Source organism: Peromyscus maniculatus, chromosome 1, assembly GCF_049852395.1.
Source record: "Peromyscus maniculatus bairdii isolate BWxNUB_F1_BW_parent chromosome 1, HU_Pman_BW_mat_3.1, whole genome shotgun sequence".
Taxonomy (NCBI): domain Eukaryota; kingdom Metazoa; phylum Chordata; class Mammalia; order Rodentia; family Cricetidae; genus Peromyscus; species Peromyscus maniculatus.
Genome location: NC_134852.1, coordinates 100,847,453 through 100,867,802, shown reverse-complemented (window position 1 = coordinate 100,867,802; position 20,350 = coordinate 100,847,453). Strand labels below are relative to the sequence as shown.

Genomic DNA, 20,350 nt, shown 5'->3' with positions numbered 1-20,350 from the left:
GGATAAAGGAATCCCCCAGGTGAAGGGGATGGGAAAAGCTGGGCATAGTGGCATACTCCTGTACCTCCAGTACTTGGGAAGTAGAGACAAGAGGAATAGGAGTTTGAGACCAGTCTTGGCTGTGTGAGACTTTATCTCAAAAACCAACCAACCAAACTGAAGGGACGATTAGAGGACAGGGAAGAGGTCCTTGCTCCCCAACCCATGCATTTCAGCAAGCGAGGGTAGAGTTTCTCACAAAGGGATGGCTAGCATAGTGAGTCATTGTTTCCATGTTAGAGGAACATTCCGGCATCAGTGTGGGGGAGATGGAGGTGGATGGACAGCAGGGTCCTGCTGTGTTCCTGCACATGTTTATGAGGATATAACAACATGTTGAGGTTTACAAGTCTATCTGTCTAATGGTGCATCTGGAGTCTGCATACCAGATGTGCTGACCATATGGACTTGTTTTCCACTTGGCGGCCCTGGGAACTCTGAATATGGCTGACCTGTTGCTGACTCATGTGTGAGTGGCATAAGAGGGGAGCCAGTCAGCAGGTGCTTCCTCCGAGGCCAGAGGTGCACATTTGCCAGTTAGGTTGGCTGTGAGTTGACTGGCAGGCAGTGAGAGAATGTTCTTCTGCCTCCAGCCAGTCCTCTTGGACTGTACTGCTGAAGCCAGAGAGTACCTGGCTTGTTGGGATGTGGCTGGCATAGCCCACCAGGGGCTGTTGCAGGCCCAGGCATCGGGGGCTGGAGGGACAGTTTGAGAAACTGAGCTTTCCCTCTGGGTCTCCCCTTCTCTAGGCATCTAGTCCTCAGGCCCTGAAATAATGTTTGAACTCAATTCTCTAACAGTGTGCTAGAACTGCATTATATCATCCCTTGGAAAATAATCATTTATCATATTCCTGTTACCCTATAATGTGGACAAAAAAAAAAAAAAAAAAGAGGCACTTGGCTTTGTGGTTTTAGACCTGGAGCAGTATAGTAAGTGGTTATGAATGTGGAATTTAGAGTCCAGATATCTGAACTAAACTTTCAACTGCACACTTACTGGGTAGGCAAGTTACTTATTCTCTTTGTGATTCAGTTTCTTCATTCAGAAGACTCAGATATTAGTATCTCATAGGCTTAAAGGTTTACAGAACAATGCCTAGTATGTCACAGATATTCAGCAATAAACTTTAAACTGGGTTCATGTTCTCTCTTGTATAATCCTAACAATCTTGATGAAGAGTTGGTCTCATTTTGGGGGGACGGGGGTGAGGAATCATCTGTAGAATGTCAGCTAACTTTTATTCAAGAATGAGACTGTTCCATACCAGCTCTTTCTTTTCATCTGACATGGACTATTGTTTTAACAGGCTTGGCTCACCAAACTTCATCTGTTCAGTAACAAGATATGTGGAGCCATCAAGGTTTCCCTTGGGTCTTACAAAAATCTAGGAACCATTCTCAACTGAGAACTCCTGGGTCAGATAACAGCATTGCTCAGAATCTCTGCTCTTTTCCACCTTCAGATATGGGCACCTCCAAAGCAAGAAGCAACTTCCTGTGGGGTTTTTAAGGCTCTAGGTCAGGTGGCCAAGTGACATGGAGTTAAAAGATGCTTTCCATTGACCTTTGAAATGCTCTGTGTCTCTGGTTGCCAGTGTCTTTCAAGCTTATAACTTTCAGCCAAGCTTAGGGAAGGACTTGTCATGACGCTCTGACAGGGATGCACCTTGTGTTTGGAAAGTCTATGGGCAAGATATTATGATCATGGAAAGGCATTTTTATGAACATTGATGTTTTGATCTGATAAGTCATGGAGTACTATTTTCAGTGTATAAGCTCTCGCTCTGTGTATGTCTCTCTGTGTATGTGTGTGTGCATGTATATCTATGTGTGTTGTATGTACACACGTGTGTTGTATATACACAAGTGAGTGGTGTACACACATGGTATCAGTGTGCCTAGAAGCAGAGGAAGACATTGGGTGTCACTTGTACCTTATTTTATTGAGACAAGACCTCTCATTGAAATGGGAGCTAGTCTGGAGGTCAGAAAACCCCAGCGATTCTCCTATATCAGCCACATTGGGGTTATAGGCATGTGCAGTAGGCTTTTCATGTGAATATGGAATCCAAACTCAGGTCTTCATGCTTAGGCAGCAAGTGTTTTTTACCCACTGAGGCTTCCAGCCTCCCAGCCCTGGCTCTTGAAGTCTTTACAATGCTTCCCTGATGTAGTTATTGCCATCTCAGAACAGATGATAAAATTACAGTCAGAAAAGTGATTTTTCCAAGTTCAGGTAGCTAATCATTGACAGTAGTGTTCAGAATTTCTTATAAATATGAAATCATCCAGTTCTTACCTACCTCTGAAGTAGTAATGATTTCCATTTGGTGCTTAAGCACACCAAAGCTTAGCCAAGTGGAGAGATATGTTCAAGGTCACAGAGCTAAGAATCAGCCAAGTGGAAGCTGACTCCAAGTCTAATATTGTTTCTTTAACAGCTTCTGGCAGCAAACCAGCTATGAGATGACATTTCCCCCCTCTGCTTTTGGCACTTGGGTGAGCCTTGTGAAAAAGTGTTATTACCCAGTGACTCTGTTAGGTGGGTGAAAATGTACCTTGGATATCATCGTTGAACATGCAGTACTGGTTGCGGTATTTGTTGAGCAGACGGAAGGCATTGGCATTGGCAAAGTCTTCAAATTGGATGAGGCAATTTATTCCGAACCTGGAGGGTGGGGAAAGAGGCAGGAAAGAATGTATGATTACCTCCTGGAGCAGAACCTCTCTGAACTGGATCCAGAAGAGGCTCAGGACAAGAGGTAAGGGTGATGTGGGGCTTTCCTCTTATATTTTTCACCTGGCTTGATCAGCAACTCCTAGAACTAGACCTTCGCCTGCTCCATTACGTATGTGAATGGGAGCATTTAGGAGCCAATGGCTTCACAGTCTACCAAGTCAACCTCACTGTATCTAATGTGGACTACAGACTCCCCACGAACCACCATGCACACTGTAGGAGTATTGGCAAGGCTGAGATAGGTTCTGCCTTCTCTGCAGCCTGTGGTCATCCAGGATCCCAGCAGAAAGCTCACTCCAAATGCAGCAGTGAGCAGAATCACTCTGGGTCTGGAAGCTTCTGAAGCCTGCTCCTACCCTTTCCAGACCCCAAGGCTAGAAGTCATTCATTCCACTCCTCTACATTCATGTGTTATTCTCCAGCAAGTCACAAACAAGGCTGAGAAAGGCCACCCCGTGAAGCCACTGCTATCCTGGTGAAGACATTCCCCAACCTCCAGGAAGTCCCATGAAAGTATGGATCACGGGGTCCATCTCACAGATGGCCTCGCTCAGGGGCAGTAGGATGAGGCTCAGGAATCTGTATTTTCAACAAGCACCCTGGATGGTGTGATTCCAGAAGCCCAGAAAACGAAGAAACACAGCCTTGGTGGATAAGGCAAGCCCAGAAGGCTGCTTGACTTGACTTACTGGAATCTATGCCTATTAGGCTTCATGGTCTTGATAAAAACAATATTGGACTTATCAGTGTTTCACAATCCCTTTTTCTTTTTAACATGTGTTGCCTTCTGGGAAGCTGAGAGAGAAGTTGTTAGCTGTTTGTAGAAAGAGTCCTTAGCCTGAGAGCTTTGCATGTAGGTTTAATCTATTATTGTCCTTTAATTCTGGTGTTTGGTAGCTGTGTCTCCTAGGCTTCCTTTAAGCAGACATGGTATGAATTGTTTAGTTTATTAGTACATGATAAACAATAGTTAACACCCCATGAGTTAATTTGTGATTTCAGGAACAGGTCATATTCATTCAGAAAACAAGTCCTGATTGATCCATGCTGGGTGTGTGAGAGGCAGAAGGAGCCTGTTCTTGCCAATGTGATGTGGATCACAAGCATGAGGCCTACTTGGGACCAGATGAGGAAAGATTTATTACCTTCTAGAAAGGGTGTGTGAGATCTATTTGGTGGCAACTTTCTGATGAAGTCCCTGCCTATAAAGGAGTGAGTATCATTGATATGACCCAGAAAACACATTTTGACCTCCTTTTCTTGAGCATGGCTTACTTTGTTGGATACAGATGCCAGTGACTGTGGAAACCTGTGTATCTGCCACGTGTTTCCAGAGTCTTCGAATTGCTAGTGGGGGCACTAGGAAATCGGCTCATGTCACAGAGTCCTGCGCAGAGCATGGCCACTGCGGCATCACGGTGCTAAAGAGTGCCAGGCCCGAGTCAGGCATCTGGTGGGTCTGGCTTGTATCTCCACATACAACTGAGTGAGCTGTACATGTAACGTCACCTTCAGGCCTGCTGTAGCTTCCTGTTTGTTCAACAGGTACAACGCTATCTCCCTTGTCAACTTCTGTGGGCTCTTGTAAGGATTAAATGATGAAGGTGATTTTTCTTCTTCAGTGTTATGGAGGTATAACGGATAAACAAAACTTCTCTGTATTAAAACATAGAACATTTATGATTTGAAATTTGTGTATATTGTGAAATAATTGCCATGACTAGGCTAGCTGAGTACTTATTACCATACACGCTCATCTTTGTGTGCGTGGTCTAAAAACTTGAGGTGTTGTCTCTCAGCAAATTCCAATTACACAAATTGAAATTTGTACTGAGCAAATATGGCACTATTAGCTAGAGCCGGCATGTGAGTTTTAGACTGCAAAGTGCTAAGTACAAGTGTCATTCTGGCCTCGTTTCTTTTTTCTTTTCTTTTCTTTTTTTTTCCAAGACAGGGTTTCTCTGTGTAACAGCCCTGGCCATCCTAGAATTTGCTTTGCAGGCCAGGATGGCCTCTAACTCCCAGAGATTCACTTGCCTCTGCCTCCCGAGTGCTGGGATTAAAGGCATGCGCCACCACTGCCTGGCCCTCTGGTCACAATTCTTATTTACACTCATGAAGTACTGATGAGGTGGTTAGGGCTCTCTGTCCTTCTTAGCCCATCACCCAGGCTTCTTTTCCTTCTATATGAGTTCTTGAGGAGGACTAGTCACAACTGGTTTAAAATGGAGTTGTAAGAGAATCCCATGTGTAAGAGACAACACAGAAGGCTGTAGGGGAAGTAGTGGTCTCAGAGGAAAGTTAAATTTCAACCAGGTCAGGCCAGGGAGCAGTCAGAGTAATGGGATGTAGGAGACTTTTTAAATCACAGGTCTAGCTCCAGAGGACTCCAGAAAAGGGGAGAAGAGTGAGATGTGAGGGACTGGGTTGGATGATGGAAAGCGTATGACACTGGCCCCGGGCTTTGGCGTGATCCTCAGAAGACTTAATGGTTTGTCCATGTGTAGCTCAATGGGACAGCAGTAGAGAGGACTACAACAAGTTTCTCTTTGAGTTCCCCTGTATTATTAGGTATGATTATCAACACTCCATGTTGCTATCTCTGTGTAAAATTAAATACAGACTGCCATATTTTTCTAGGTCTTAGAAAGTAGTTCCATAATTTCTCTCAATAATGCAGTCCATGGTTTACTATTCTTTTTTGTTGTTGTTGTTGTTGTTTGTTTTTCAAGACAGGGTTTGTCTGTGTAGCTTTGGCGCCTTTCCTGGAACTCCCTCTGTAGCCCAGGCTGACCTCAAACTCAAGGAGATCTGCCTGGTTGGGATTAAAGGCATTCATCAGCACCACCCAGTGGTTTACTATTCTTTAAGTAGCAGCACTGTACAGTAACCAACACATTGGTGCCTGATAATATGTTAGCCCTTCACATCTGTCGATTCTGCATTCATTGATTCAATCAATCCCACCCTGAAAATGTTTAAGAAGATATATATATATATATATATATATATACTCTTTTCTCATCATTAGTTACTAAAGAGTGCAAAGCATTTTATATGCAGCATTTATAATGTATAAGGTACCAGAAGTAATGTACAAGTAATAATTATATAGGACAATGTATGTAGATTATATTACATAAGGGACTTGACCATCCACAGTTTTGGTATCCATAAGGAATTCCACAACAAATCTTCCTTGGATACTGAAGGACAATTGCACTATGAATAGAAATAATAAATAAAACCACCCACTCATAAATATAATGTCATGTCTGTCAAGCTAAAATTTACTGTGATTTTTTTGTTCAGGTTATGAATTGCAAGTATTTGGACTGGGAGTAGAGAACAGAATGTCTTGACATTTTGCTCTACATAAGACTTTCGGTGTCATTTCACAACTAGCCTGGGGCTAAAATTCTGAAAAGCTTAGGCAACAAAACAAGTGATGTGTGTGTGTCTTTCCACCACATACTAATACATACTCACACACTTGACCTTGAAGCAATACTAAGCATTTGCTAAGGTAAGAATAAGGCAAAAATTATAAATAGCTTTGTTCAGTGTATATCTGCTTCATGTTTCATTTAATTTTACACAAGAAATTCCCCTGGGTTCCATGGAATATGGAACAAAACCCCAACAATCCAGTTTAATCTAATTCCAACTTGGAATTGCATAAAAGCCACATGGACCTAATAACCTGACAGTTCCTGGCACTTCTGAACAGCCCCAATCAGACAGTTTATACACTGTCCCCTTCCAGCCTCTGACTGAAGCTCCTCTCTCCACTTCTACCCTCTTTTGCTTCTACTGTATCTGCTCTTTCTCTCCATCATGACCTGGGAGCCTTCAATGGGGTTATCCCAATCCCTTAGCCTCTCCTGTATGGCTTCTGTCAAACTAACCCAGTATGAATCAGGAACCCCCCACCCATCCATCAATCCATCCATCCCACCACCCAGTATTCTTCTATCCATCCAAATTTATGAAAACCTGTCATGAGCCAACACTGTCGTTCAAAGTTTTAGGAAAAGAGTAGATACATGAAAGAAGTGGTGGGATTTTGGTGTTGTGAATTTACCTCCTAACCTGTTCAACTGTTACAGCCTAGTTAAGAACAAAACCAAAGTTCAACATGGAAATCTAAACAGATCAGGTGAAAGACATGGTTCTCCATTCATGTACAGTCGAACACAGGCATTTACTGAAACATAAATTCAAATGTTATTATCAATTAGAATTCCAAGGACAATGAAAACAAAATAGTTGACCTCTGAGGGGTCACACCAAGCTTTGGATCACACTCTCTGTCTTCATACCACTTTGCCATGCACACACTGCTTCCAGAGAGGAAGTCCTGAGTGGCTCTAATCTGGGTGTACTTCAGTTTTGTGTCAGAAGCAACCCAGATTTATAAAAGATAAAACTCAACAGGTAGTGGAGCTTAGCTTCTTTCCGAGTTGGAATGATCCATGGTGCAGAAAACACTAAACAGGGAGCCAGAAACATAGTTTTCTTTGGTTGTCTCTGACAAACAGAGTCTTGCCCGAGTCTTTTTTCTCTCTGGCCCACAGTTCCCTGATCTGAGGCCATTAGAAGTGGGCATAGGTTACCTAATGCTTGAGGTTGGGTTTGACATCTGGGCATTTCCCTCAGACGTTTCTTTAAGACATGGTGGGGGAGGCAGGAGACCGGGGTCCTTCATAGTTCCTAGTAGGAGTTACGCTTGACAAGGAAATCTGGAGACTCAGTCCTAGGGTCCTTTCTGCACTTACACAGGCAGACCAGCAGGTGGCCATCGCTCAGGAGCAACCTCAGAAGGAAGGTCTAGTTTCCTCCGACTGCGCCCTGCTCAGAGCCCCTTACTCTGGGCTGTCTCCCAGTCTTAGAGTAGCCTGTGTACTGACGCCCTTTATTCTTGCCTTGCCAGAAGACACCCTGACCCGGGAGGCTCCTGCTTATCTGTCCCTATTTGTCCCTTTGAACTCTTCACCCTGCAGCCCTGGCAGCAGCAGAGGAACATCTGACTCTCCTCCCACAGAAAAATCCTGCCCTGGAAAAAGAGGCCCTCCCAAGACAAATGGGGACTCCCAGACCTCTCCACTTTGGGGTGCATCCCGGAAGCGCTCTTTGACCTGTCAAAGAAGTCATTCCATTCCAGGGCTAGGGCTCTCTTATAGGCACAGGATGATGGGTGAATGTCTGATTTCTCCCCCAGGCTGTGTATGGTGGTGACCTGTGTCTGTGAGATAGGTTGAGACCTAGGCCAAGGCCAACAGAATTGGGCTTTACTGGGGCCAAGCCTCCCTGGGACAGGGCTGTCTGAGGCTCTTCCCCTCATGGGCTGACCAGAGGCACAGAGAGGGCTGCTGTTGCAGAACGTTCCAGAGACTGCGGACCCATCTCTGTTCTAGAGACTGGGGCCTGTCATTCTTTCAAACACCTGGTCTGACCCCTTTCAGGCCTGAATAAACATGAGGGAGCTGGAAGGAACAGGTGAGCTTGCTCAGCCTGCATCTGAATCCAATGACTAAAAGCTACGACTCATATTCCCGAGGGAGTCTGCTCTGTTTTCCCTATGAAAACCTCATGCAGGTCTCCCTTGGCCTAGCGCCCAGTGAAACTACCAGTCATCACCCCATGGAAAATTATTTCTTTTCTTTCTTCCAGAAACTAGAACTGGCAGAATCATGAAACTCTGGGTCTTTAAAAAAATTTTACACATTCCATTAAACGGTATGCCCTTGAAATGCTCTCAGATAAATTTTCCTAGTAAAATAGGTTTGGGTAACTCTTTATAATACACGTACCAGACGTAGTGTATATGAAAGGCTTTGTAAAGTGATGCATAATGAAAAAGGTTTAACCCAGCAGTTTTGAAACTTATTTGACCATAGACTTCACCTTGATGTGTCCCTCCGTCTCCCACCTGAGGCGGAGTGCACTTTGAGGGACGTGGTTCCTGCACAAACAACGATGTGCATTTGGGGCTGGGGATTCAGAACAAAGTCATCTCTCTCTGGAAGGACTGCAATGCTGCCGCTGGCTGGGACCATCCCATGACTGCTTTCACCTCCTCTATATCGGCTCCCCCCCCCCATTCTCTACAAGTCACTTAGCCACTTGTCACAACAATAATTAAAAGAAAAGAGTTTGTGGATTTGGTGGGGAGAAGGAGGAGCCAGAGGGGCAAGGGATGGGTAGAAGTGATTAGGTATGTTCATGAAGTTCTCAAAAAATAAAAGGTTTTAAAGTTCTTCTTGCCAGGTGGTGGTGAGCATGCCTTTAATCCTAGCACTTGGGAGGCAGAGGCAGGAGGATCTCTGAATTCAAGACCAGCCTGGTCTACAGAGTTCTAGGGACATCCAGGGTTACACAGAGAGAACCAATCTCAAACAACCAAACCAAAACAACAACAAAAACCCTCTTAAGAGGCTTCCTCTGCCTGTGGGAGTCAGGTTCACGTCCACAGGTGTGTTCACTTTGGCCTTAGTCTAATTGCTCAGTAGACACTCGGGCATCCAGAGACTCTGGGTACATGTTGCTGCTTCCAAACCATCGTGAACCATTGCACATGGCTTCGCTTCAAGTCATGGGTCTCTCAGCCTAGGTTTCTGTATGTCTAGGCCAACTCCTATTCAAACTGTAGGGCCTGTCTCCAACACTGTCTCCCTTCAGGAGCCCTCCCTGAACTATCTTTTAGGATAGTGTGAATTCTTTTCTTCTAAGGAAATCACATGATATACTGTTTGTCCTAGTTAGGGTTTCTGTTGCTGTGAAGAGACACCAGACCATGACAACTCTTACAAAGAAAATATTTCATTGTAGTAACTCACTTACAGTTTAGAGGTTCAGTCCATTATCATCATGGCGGGACATGGCAGCGTGCAGGCAGACATGGTGGAGAGGTAGCTGTTGCATGTTGATATGAAGGCCACAAGAAGTGGACTGACGCACTGGGTGTGGCTTGAACATATATGAGACCTCAAAGCCCGCCTCCACAGTGACACACTTCCTCCAACAAGACCACACCTACTCCAACAAGGCCACACCTCCATTAGTGCCACTCCCTTTGGAGGCCATTTTCTTTCAAACTACTATACGCTGTTCCTATCCATAATAACATATGCCACATCGTATGGCATTTATTAAAATTTTGTTCTAATTTAATTAGAGTACTATAATGAGCAGGGTCTCCTCTATGCCTGGAACTATACACTAAGTATGATAGAAAGATTCACTTCAGGGCTTGTGAAGTGGCTCACTGGGTAAAGGGGCTCGCTACCAAGACTGATAACCTGATTTAGTTTCCCACGTCCACTCAGTGGAAGGAGAGAGTTGAGTCCTCCTCCTCCTCCTCTTCCTCCTTCTCTCTCTCTCTCTCTCTCTCTCTCTCTCTCTCTCTCTCTCTCTTTCTCTCTCTCTCCCCCTCCTTGAAGTCAAGTGACTTTTTAAAAATTCTTTTCTCATATATTACATCCTGACCACAGTTTCCTCTGCCTCCAGTCCTCCCAGTCCCTCCTTCCCATCTGCCCTATCCCCAGATCCACTCCTCCTCCATTTCCCTTCAGATAAGGGCAGGCCTCCCAGGCATGTTAACCAAACACGGCATATCAAGTTGCAGTAAGACGAGGCACAACGCCTCATATCAAGGCTGGACAAGACAACCCAGTAGGAGGAAAAGGGTCCCAAAAGCAGGCCAAAGAGTCAGAGACAGTCCCTACTCCCACGTTATCTGTACCACAAGAACACCTAGCCACACAATCATATATGCAGAGGACCTAGGTCAGACCCATAAGGCTCTCTGATTGTCAGTTCAGTCTCTGTAGGAACCCCTATGAGCCCTGTTTTTTGATTCTGTGGGCGGTTTTCTTGTGGTATCCTTGACCCTTCTGGTTTATACAATCCTTCCTCCCCGCTTCTCCACAGGATTCCCTAAGAGTTGACTTCTACCTATTGTCCTCTGACCTCCATATGTGTGCCACAGCACAGTCTCCTCCCAGATAAATAGATGTAATACAATTTAAACACTTCAATTCCACAAAGTTAGTCTTAATATCTGCTATGAGCAATGGAACCTGCTAGAATGCAAAGGTCTTACAGCTAGAAGGGGGCACTGGAAAATGGAAAAGTAATTGCAGCCCACGTGGCAAGGGCAATAACATGGGTTTGTGCCAACATGTGGGAAAACTTAAGGAGGGCAGGCAATTCTGTTTTTTTGGGGGAGGCAGTAAGGCCTCCAAAGAACAGAGACTCAGAGTTGGAGCTTAGAGAAAAAGCAAACATTTCCAGACAGACTGTGGGTGTGGATGGGGGAGGAGAGAGGTCTTAGGCCGAGGGACAGCATGCACATGTAGAATGGGGCAGAATTCTCCTGGATTTATAGAAAAATGCATAAAGCTTAATCTTGGAAGAGGGGAGTAAAAAGAGATGAGTTTGGGGAAGATGAGGCTGGGTGGAATCCAGGCTCACACCTTAAAGTGAATTTACAAAGAGCCAAACATTCTTCCAGAGAGCAGAGACCCACTGAGCCTGTGCTGGCTGGTTTTGTGTCAAACTGACACAGTCTAGAGTCACTGGGAAATGAGGAGGTGAACTCAACTGAGACACTGCCTTTATAAGATCTGGCTATAGGCAAGCCTGTTAGGCATTTTCCTAATTAGTGATTGATGTGTGAAGGCCCAGCCCACTGTGGGTGGGACCACCCCTGGGCTGGTGGTCCCAGGTCCTAAAAAAGCAAGCTGAGCAGGCCTTGAAGAGCAAGCCAGGAAGCAGTGTTACTCCATGGCTTCTGCATCAGTTCCTGACTCCTGGTTCCTGCCCTGTTGGAGTTCCTGTCCTGACTCTCTTTAACGATGAACCATGAGTGATGTAGAAGCATAAGCCAAATAAACCCCCCCCCCCAAGTTGTTTGGTCACCAGTGTTTTATCACAGCAATAGTAACCCTAAAGAAGGCAGAGGAGCATGGGCAGGAAGCTGCCTTGTGTTTCAGGAAGTTTATTCTTGCAGCAGAGTAGATGATAGATGGATAGCTGGGAGGGCACACTGGACACACACACACATTCTGCACAGTGGGAGATGATAAGGAGCTGGTGTACGATAATGCGGATATGGAGGGGAAAAGGGAATTGAGGAAAAGATGTTCAGGAAGCAATAATAAATCACAAGGAAGGCAGATTATGGTTCCATCACTTACTACATGTATGGCCATAGATAAGCAATTTGACAAAGATTTCAGTCTTCATCTGCAAGGCAGAGGGATGATGACACCTCTTTATAGGTCCTGTTATGAATGTTAAATGAGATAATGTTTATAATAAGGTCCTGACACACTGCAGGTACTGATGAAAAGGAACAGGATTCGATAACAGGGTGGAGGCAGAAGATGAGGAGACAGAGCTCTGTAAGAGGGGACTCTTCAAGGTAAGGGATAAGAAAAGAGCTAAATTTACTTACTACATTGGACAATTGAGCCTGGGGTTCTGTGTGGCATCTGAGTGGAGTTGTCTATGAAGCAGAGAGCTGTGCATGTGTTCAGGAGGGAGAAGAATTCAACTGGGGGTTGTGTGAATAGCTGACATCACAAGGCTGAATGAGGGTCCTAAGGAAAGTGTTTATATAGCAGGCAGGGAGCAAAGTTGAGAACAAAATCCCAGGACACATAAGATCAGAAAGAGGCCCAGAAGTGTTCAGTAAGGACAGTGATCAGGGGAGCCACAGGAGTAGAGACCTACAGGGCAGTTGCTACAGGACCCATGTGACAGGCTGGGATCAGGAGAGCCACTTGGGGCTGTCAAGTAAAACAGAGATCCAGAGTTTCCATTGAGACACTGTTTGAAAAACCCTGGTGAGCTTTGCAGACTACTGTGTTCAGTGGAGTGGTGAAGGGGACCACGATGCATGGGGTTAATGTGGAAAATGGAAGAGGAACGTCAATGATAAATTGTCTTAAGAAGTTTGGCTTCTAAGTGGTTGTGGTGGGGCAACCACCAGGGGGTGCAAGACTGAAGGGTAGATTTGTGTTGGAGATGGGAAGCATACATAGGAGATAAATGAGCTAGATTGGAGGGAGGCAAGAGATAAGAAATGAGGCATGAAATGAAGGAGGAGAGGATGGGGGAGATGGTAAGACGCTGGGAGGAAGCAGGAGCTGGGAGGAGGTAGAAGATTTGGTCAGATATGGAGCAGACATTAGCTGTCTCACCACAATTCACCCACAGACATATTTGAGGGGGTGACTATTCTGGAAGTCATGGGGAGGCAGAGGTTGAAGAGGGACCCACAGGGATGCCAGGGAAGCTAACCCACAGGCAAGGGAGCAGGAGATCATAGACTGGATAGTGGGCCCACTGAGCCTAAAAAACAAGAAGACAGTGGACCGAGGCACAGTGAACATCTTCAAGCATGTGAAGGACTGTTCTCTGGGCTGGGAGTCGAGCTGAACTTATTTTGTGCACAGCTAATGGGCAGAGGAAAGAGAGACCCGGATTCTAGTGCTACATAAGGTGGAGATTTCAAATACAGGCCTGACTCAGGCTGCTGGTCGCTGGAGGTGATTTGGGGGTCACTGTGGCTCCATTTGGTGTGGACTAGTGGATGGGATTCCAGCCTGGAGTGTGAGGGAGGGACCTCAGAGACCTTCTCCTTCCCATATCCCAGACTGGGAAAGCCCCTCGTGTGCCTGCCTGGAAGGCAGACTAGTGGGCTCCTTGCTTGACCTTCTGACCTCACTGAGGGGAAATCCCCTCAACTATCAAGACAGTCTCAGGAAGCAGCAATTTCCAGCAAACATCTCAGGATAATGTGGCCACTCCTCAGTCATTATGAGGGGGCAAATCCAGGCCAGACAGAAAACACTTGACGATCAGTTGGATTTCCTCCTGAATTTCCCTGTTTGTGTCGGTTCCTAGGCAATCACACAAGGCATCAATAATCTCAGATCTAGGAAGAGGGTGGTGGCTGACTGCTGACCTTTCAACCTCTCACAGGTCAGAGGTCATTCCTGAGCTTTTTTTTTTTCCTTCTAAGTTACAGCAACTCACCCCACAAACTCTTGTTCATAAATCTCACATCCTTTTCTCTCAACCACCTGGAGCTTCACAGATAACAGATCCCATTTTCCCATAGACTGTGTGTTCCAGTAGTCATGAGGCCACTGGTATCCTCCACAAAGCCTCTCTGATTATTTGTATACCTCTGTTCAGGGCCACTACAATCCATGATACAATCATCTATTGATCTTCCTCAGAGTCAGAACCTCTCACTACGAGCTAGCTATGCTCCACTGTGAGTTACGGCAGCTGATCTTGGGATAGAAGATGATAAATCGGGAAACAAGACTGTATTTGGAGACTGTCAGCACACAGTGTGTAAGGACCATCTTTAAATGTTACAGTGAGAGCTTAGAGCCAAACAGTGCTCTTTCTACAATCTTTTAAAATGATAACACAATCCTTACACTTTCACTGTGGTCTGGCTGCCAGAAGCTAAGAGGCTTTCCCTTGGTAATGTTGCTTTAAAAACTACCAGGTGATGCCGGGAGCACATGTGTCTCATCTTTCCCCCTGGGGTTAGTGCTGGCTGAGGTTTGAGGTTTGATGAGAGCTATGGGGGTGTGGCTCAGTTCCGGTGAGTGATGGGGCAACTGGACACCTGTCATCTAGGAGGGGAAACTGGGGAGAACTAGATAACAAGCCTGTGCAGTAAGAGGATGCACATTCACCATTGGGAGCTAGAGAGTGTCTAGAATGGTGACTGATGTCTAGTCTCTGTACAGTACCCTTCTGGTGAGGACAGGTAGGCACTAACCTTGCCCTTGAACAAGACAGAGAAAGCAGGAGTAAGCTAAGTAGAACAGCTTTAATAATAAGATTTCCCTCTCATCTACTTTCTTTGTTTATTAAGGTGTCTGGAGAATGTTGGCTGTCTTTTCTTCCATGTGATGGCACAGCAATAGAAAATATCCAATTAGGAAGTGAATTCTGCAGATAGACCTGTAGCTGGAGAGCTTCTCTTCCCTGGTCCCGCCAAGCCCTGGTAGTCTGACAGCCCACTTATAAAATAAAGACACCGACACTTATATTATTTAAACTGTTTGGCCTAATGGCTCAGGCTTTTTGCTAACTGTTCTTATATCTTAAATTAACCCATTTCTATAAATTTATACCTTGCCACGTGGCTCATGGCTTACCAGCATCTTCACATGCTGCTTGTCATGGCGGCGGCTAGCTCAGTCGGTAGAGCATGGGACTATTAATCTCAGGGTCATGGGTTCGTGCCCCATGTTGGGCGCCATTTGTGGCTAGAGTTTTCCTGGTCTTGCCTGGCCCATGGTCAGGACAAATCTCTCTTACCCACCAGTCCTGCAGCCACTCAGACCCATCCGAGTAAACACACAGAGACTTATATTGCTTACAAACTGTATGGCCATGGCAGGCTTCTTGTTATCTAGTTCTTCTATCTTAAATTAACCCATTTCTATTAGTCTATAAGTTGCCATGTAGCTCATGGCTTACCAGTACCTTACATCTTGCTTTTCATGGTGGCAGCTGGCAGCATCTTTCTGCCTCAGCCTTCCACTTCCCAGCATTCTTCTCCTCCTTGTCCCGCCTATATTTCCTCCTCCCTGGCTACTGGCCAATCAGTGTTTTATTTATTAATTAATCATCCACAGCATAGACCCTCTATGTTCACAGTGCAACTCTGCTGTTGAGTGGAGGTGTGACCTTGAGCAGTTTCCTTAACTTCCTGGGCTTCAGGTCTCTCATCTGATAATCTGCATTGCAGTCAGCATTGTCTCGGTTGTCTGAGCTAGAGCAGTAGACAGAAAAGATGATGATCCCTCACTGGGACTTATATTTTGGTGATATAAGAGAATAACATACCTAGTTACTAGAGTCTGATATAGTTGATATGAACATGGCCCTTGGATTAAGAGCCTAGTGCCCAGAGTAGCACTGCTAGGAAGTGACCATTAGGAGATGGGGACTACCTTAGTTAGGGTTTCTATTGTTGTGAAGAGACACCATGACTCTTACAAAGGAAAAATATTTAATTGAGGTAGCTTACATTTTCAGAAGTTTAGTCCATTATCATCATGTGACATGGTGGCATGCAGCCAGATATGGTGCTGGAGCTGAAAGTCCTCTATCTTGATAGGCAGGCAACAGGATGTGGTTTGTGACACCGAGAGTAACTTGAGCATAAGAGATCTCAAACCCACCTCCATAGTGACACACTTCCTCCAACAATGCTACACCTACTCCAACAAGGCCAGAAGTGTCACTCCTTTTGGGGGCCACTTTCTTTCAAACTACCACATTCCACTCCTGGCCCCCAAGGGCTTATAACCATATCATAAAGCAAAAATGCATTCAGTCCAACTTCAAAGTCCATATCATCTGTAATAGTCTCAAACTTATTTAAAGGTCTCAAGTTTAAAGTCTCTTCTGAGTCTCATACAATCTCTTAACTGTAATCACCTATAAAAATAAAAAAAAAGATGACACACTTCCTACATATAATGGCAGAGGATATATATATATATATCTGTTCCAAAATATGGGTAAGGGAACATAGTGAGAAAATACTGAACCAAAGGAAGACCAAAAACCAGCTGGGCAACTCAAACTCAGCATCTCCATGTCTGATTTTAAAACGCTCTTCAGATCTACAACTCCTTTCAGCTTTGTTGACTACAACACACTTCTTTCTCTTGGGCTGGTTCCACTTCCTGTTAGCAGCTTTCCTTGGCAAGTATCCCACAGCTCTGGCATCTCCAACATTTTGGGGTCTCCAAGGCAATTCAGGCTTCAACTTCATAGGTTCATACAGTGGCCTCTCTGGACCTCCATCCAAGGACACACCTGACACATGCCTGGCCTCAGCAGCTTTCCTTAGTTATGGAGGCAAATTACATAGCCTCTTTTTTTCTATCCTTACCTCTAAAGCTAGAACCATGTAGCTGAAGCTGCCAAATTCTTCTGCATACTCTCTGTGGCTGGAACATGGTACCATGTCACGTGATGATAATGGACTAACCTCTGAAAATGTAAGCTACCCCAATTGAATTACATCTTTACCAGCTTTCTGTTTTCAATAGTTTCCTTTACTGCCTAAGCTTGGCTCTTCTGGAACTTGCTCTGTAGACCAGGCTGTCCTCAAACTCAGAGATCCACTAGTCTCTGCCTTCTGAGGCTTCTGCACCACCACACCCAGCTCTAACTCTTTTTTTAATTCTTTTCACAAGTTGGAAATTTAGCTGAGTGGGATCTTTCCCTGAGGTCACCACTCCCTTTATTCCATTTCTTAATCTGTTTATCTTCTTGAACACATGACAGCTTCATTCCACCTCCTGGTGCTCCTTTTCTCTTCAAATTTTATATTTTGTAATTTACCCTGCCCAGCTTGCTCCTTTTCATTATAAATCTTCATCAGAGTTACTTCCAATAACCATACAATAGAGTCTATACTAGGCTGTTTTGAGATTTCCTCTGCTGATAGTATTAATCTAAATGTCTACTTTAGCCCCTGGAAGACTCTTCAGACAAGGGCAAAAAGCAGCCACATTTTTCACCAAACTATCACAAGAACAATCTCTAGGCAACATAATAAAATCCTTCTCCTCTGAAACCTCTTGAGCCAGCCCCCCACAGTTCAAATCACTCTCAGCACCACTGCCTTCCATGCTCCTACTAGTATGGCCCATTAAGCTGCACTTAAAACTTTATACTGCCTCGTTAATCCAAAGTGCCAAAGTCCAAATTCCTCCAAACAAACACATGGTCAGGCCTATCACAGCACTTCCCCAGTCCCTGGTACAACTTCTGTCTTAGTTAGGATTTCTGTTGCTGTGAAGAGACACCATGACCATGGCCACTCTTATAAAGAAAAATATTTAATTGGGGTGGCTTATATTTTTAGAGGTTTAGTCCATTATCATCATGGGGGACATGGTGCTGGAGAAGAAGCTGAGAGTCCTCCATCTTGATCAGCAGGCAACAGGAAGTGGTCTGTGACACTGGGAGTAGTTTGAGCACAGGAGGCCTCAAACCCACCCCCAAAGTGACACGCTTCCTCCAAAAAGGCCACACACCTACTCCAACAAACCTCCTAATAGTCTCACTCCCTTTGGGGCCATTTTTTTTTTCAAACCACCATATTTTAGGTCCTTAGAAAATGGGGCACTTTCCCTCCAGAAGGATTATGAGACATGGCTCATCTCCTTCCTGGTCATGAGACAAAGTGGTTTACTCTATAACATACCCTGTGCCATAATAGTACCTCCATCAGAGGCCCATAGCAGTAGATCTGCCTGATATTGAACTGGACCCTCCAAAACTATTAATTAATAGTTATCACCTCTATAATTACCCCTGGTATTTCATTAGAGTGATGAAGAGCTGACTAACTTAGGGTTGTTGACAATGTTAAGTAACTTAAACAAGTGAATTGCTTATTGTCCATAGGTATCTGGATTAGACCAGTATCCAGTTTACCAAGAGAGTGAATAGGTACTTGCTTATTAATTGTATTTTTTAAAAATGTGAAATGGGAACATGGATAGATGGCTCAGGGGTTAAGAGCACTGGCTGCACCCACATGGCAGCTCACAATTGTCTGTAACTCCAGTTCCAGGGGGTCTGACACCCTCACATAGACATTAGTGCAGGCCACACACCAATGCATATAAAATACATAAACAAACAAACAAACAAACAAATAAATGAAAAATAAGAAATGATCTCTGGGTGAGAATTGGTATCTAACATATTCTGGTAGTTTGAATGTAATTGCCCCCATAAGCTCATAGGAAGTGGTACTATTAGGAAGTGTGGCTTTGTTGGAGTAGGTATAGCCTTGTTGGAGGAAGTATGTAACTGTGGAGAAAGGTTTTGAGGTCTCATATATATTCAAGCCACTCCCAGTGACCTAGTTCCCTCCCTGTTGCCTGCTGATCAAGATGTAGGACTCACTGGGTGGTGGTGGCACACGCCTTTAATCCCAGCACTAGGGAGGCAGAGCCAGGCAGATCTCTGAGTTTGAGGCCAGCCTGGGCTACAGAGCGAGATCTAGGCCAGGCACTGTCTCAAAAACCCCCCAAACCAAAAAAAGATGTAGGACTCTCAGCTTCTTTTCCAGCACCATGTCTGCCCTCATGCCATTATGTCCTACCATGATAATAATGAACTAATCCTCTGAAACATAAGCCACCCCATTAAATGTTTTTCTTTAAAAGAGTTACTGTGGTCATGGTGTCTCTTCACAGCCATGGAAACCCTAACAAAGACCCTCATAATGAAAGTTTTTTTAATTCCAAAAGAAGTATCTATATATAAATAAATAAGCATGATAAAATGAGTAATTTGATAAACAAAAATCTCAGGCAATCTCATTCTGTAGTGGTAATCACTATTAGCAATTTGGTTTATATGCATGCAGATGATTCTTTGCTTATGTCAGTACTGGTCAGTTTCAACTGTCAACTTACCACAACCTAGAACTGCCTGAGAAGAGACTCTTAGTTGTGGGTTTATTTAGATCATGTTGGCTGGTGGCCATGTCTGTGGGGGAATTGTCTTGATTGCAACCCAGCCCACTGTTGGTGGGACTATTCCCTAATCAGGGGCCCCTAGGTTGTATGAGAGTGGAAGAGGCTGGCTGGGCAGTAAATGAACAAGGACCCATGAGTTTATTCTCTGTCTGCTCTTGACTGTAGACGTGTTATGTCTAGTTGCTTGAGTTACTTCCTTGACTTCTTCTCAATGATGGACTGTTACCTGGACCTTGTAAGCCAAATAAACTCTTTTTTTCTCTCCCCTATCTTACTTTTGGTCAGGATATTTTATCACATCAACAGAAATGAAGCTAGACCACTTTATACCAGAGTTATTAGGGGAACTTCAAAAACACAGATGTTCACATTTCAACTCAGAGACTCTGCATTTTTTATAAGCACCCCTTGTGATTCAGAAGGGAAGTTAGAGGTGTGTATGTGGAGAGGGTTAGTTCAGCATTTTCACACCTACTTTATTGGAAGATAGGGAGTGGGGAAGGAGGGAGTTGGATGTACCCAAGGGAGCATAATCCAGCATATTTTTGTACACTAGAAGAGTCAGTTTTCATTTCATAGAGAGAGAGGAGGGGGATAAACTTGGTTTAACTCTATCTTGAACACATAGAGAATAAGCTGGAGGCTTCATTAGCCTCTGACATGCTAATGAGTTGTAGGAGTTGCAAGACCAGCTGGAGTAAATGCTCATAAAATCAGAAGCCTGGACCACAGAGTTCTCATAGATCCAAGATGTATTATGTAGCATTTCATATGTGTTACATACCTTACTTCCTGCTCAGGGAAGACAATGCCACCACAGCACTCTTCCTTGTTGAACACAGAACCCTGAACAGTGGAAGCTAGAACCAAGATGAGATCTTGTGCTTAACCTCCCCCACTATTACCAACACTATCCCAGCCTAATCTCAAATTTCATAGAGTACTTGGGCACAGTTCAGGTAGTGGTGGTGAGTCCTACTCTCTTTTCTTTCTTCTGTAGCTGGAGGTTTTC

The 20,350-nt window shown here is 44.6% G+C and overlaps 1 protein-coding gene and 1 non-coding gene across 4 annotated transcripts in view; one reads left to right on the top strand and one right to left on the bottom strand.

Moving 5' to 3' along the window:
* The window catches only part of Me3 (malic enzyme 3), a 203,086-nt gene that overhangs the window by 18,474 nt on the left and 164,262 nt on the right, over positions 1–20,350 (bottom strand). For all 3 annotated transcript variants that reach the window (XM_076546846.1, XM_042279117.2, XM_042279113.2), the window contains one exon: positions 2,601–2,710. In XM_076546846.1, coding sequence (XP_076402961.1) covers positions 2,601–2,710 — 110 coding nt within the window. The remainder of the gene's footprint in view (positions 1–2,600; positions 2,711–20,350) is intronic.
* Positions 15,004–15,077, top strand: Trnan-auu (transfer RNA asparagine (anticodon AUU)). Its single transcript has one exon. It is a non-coding gene; the product is annotated as a tRNA-Asn (tRNA).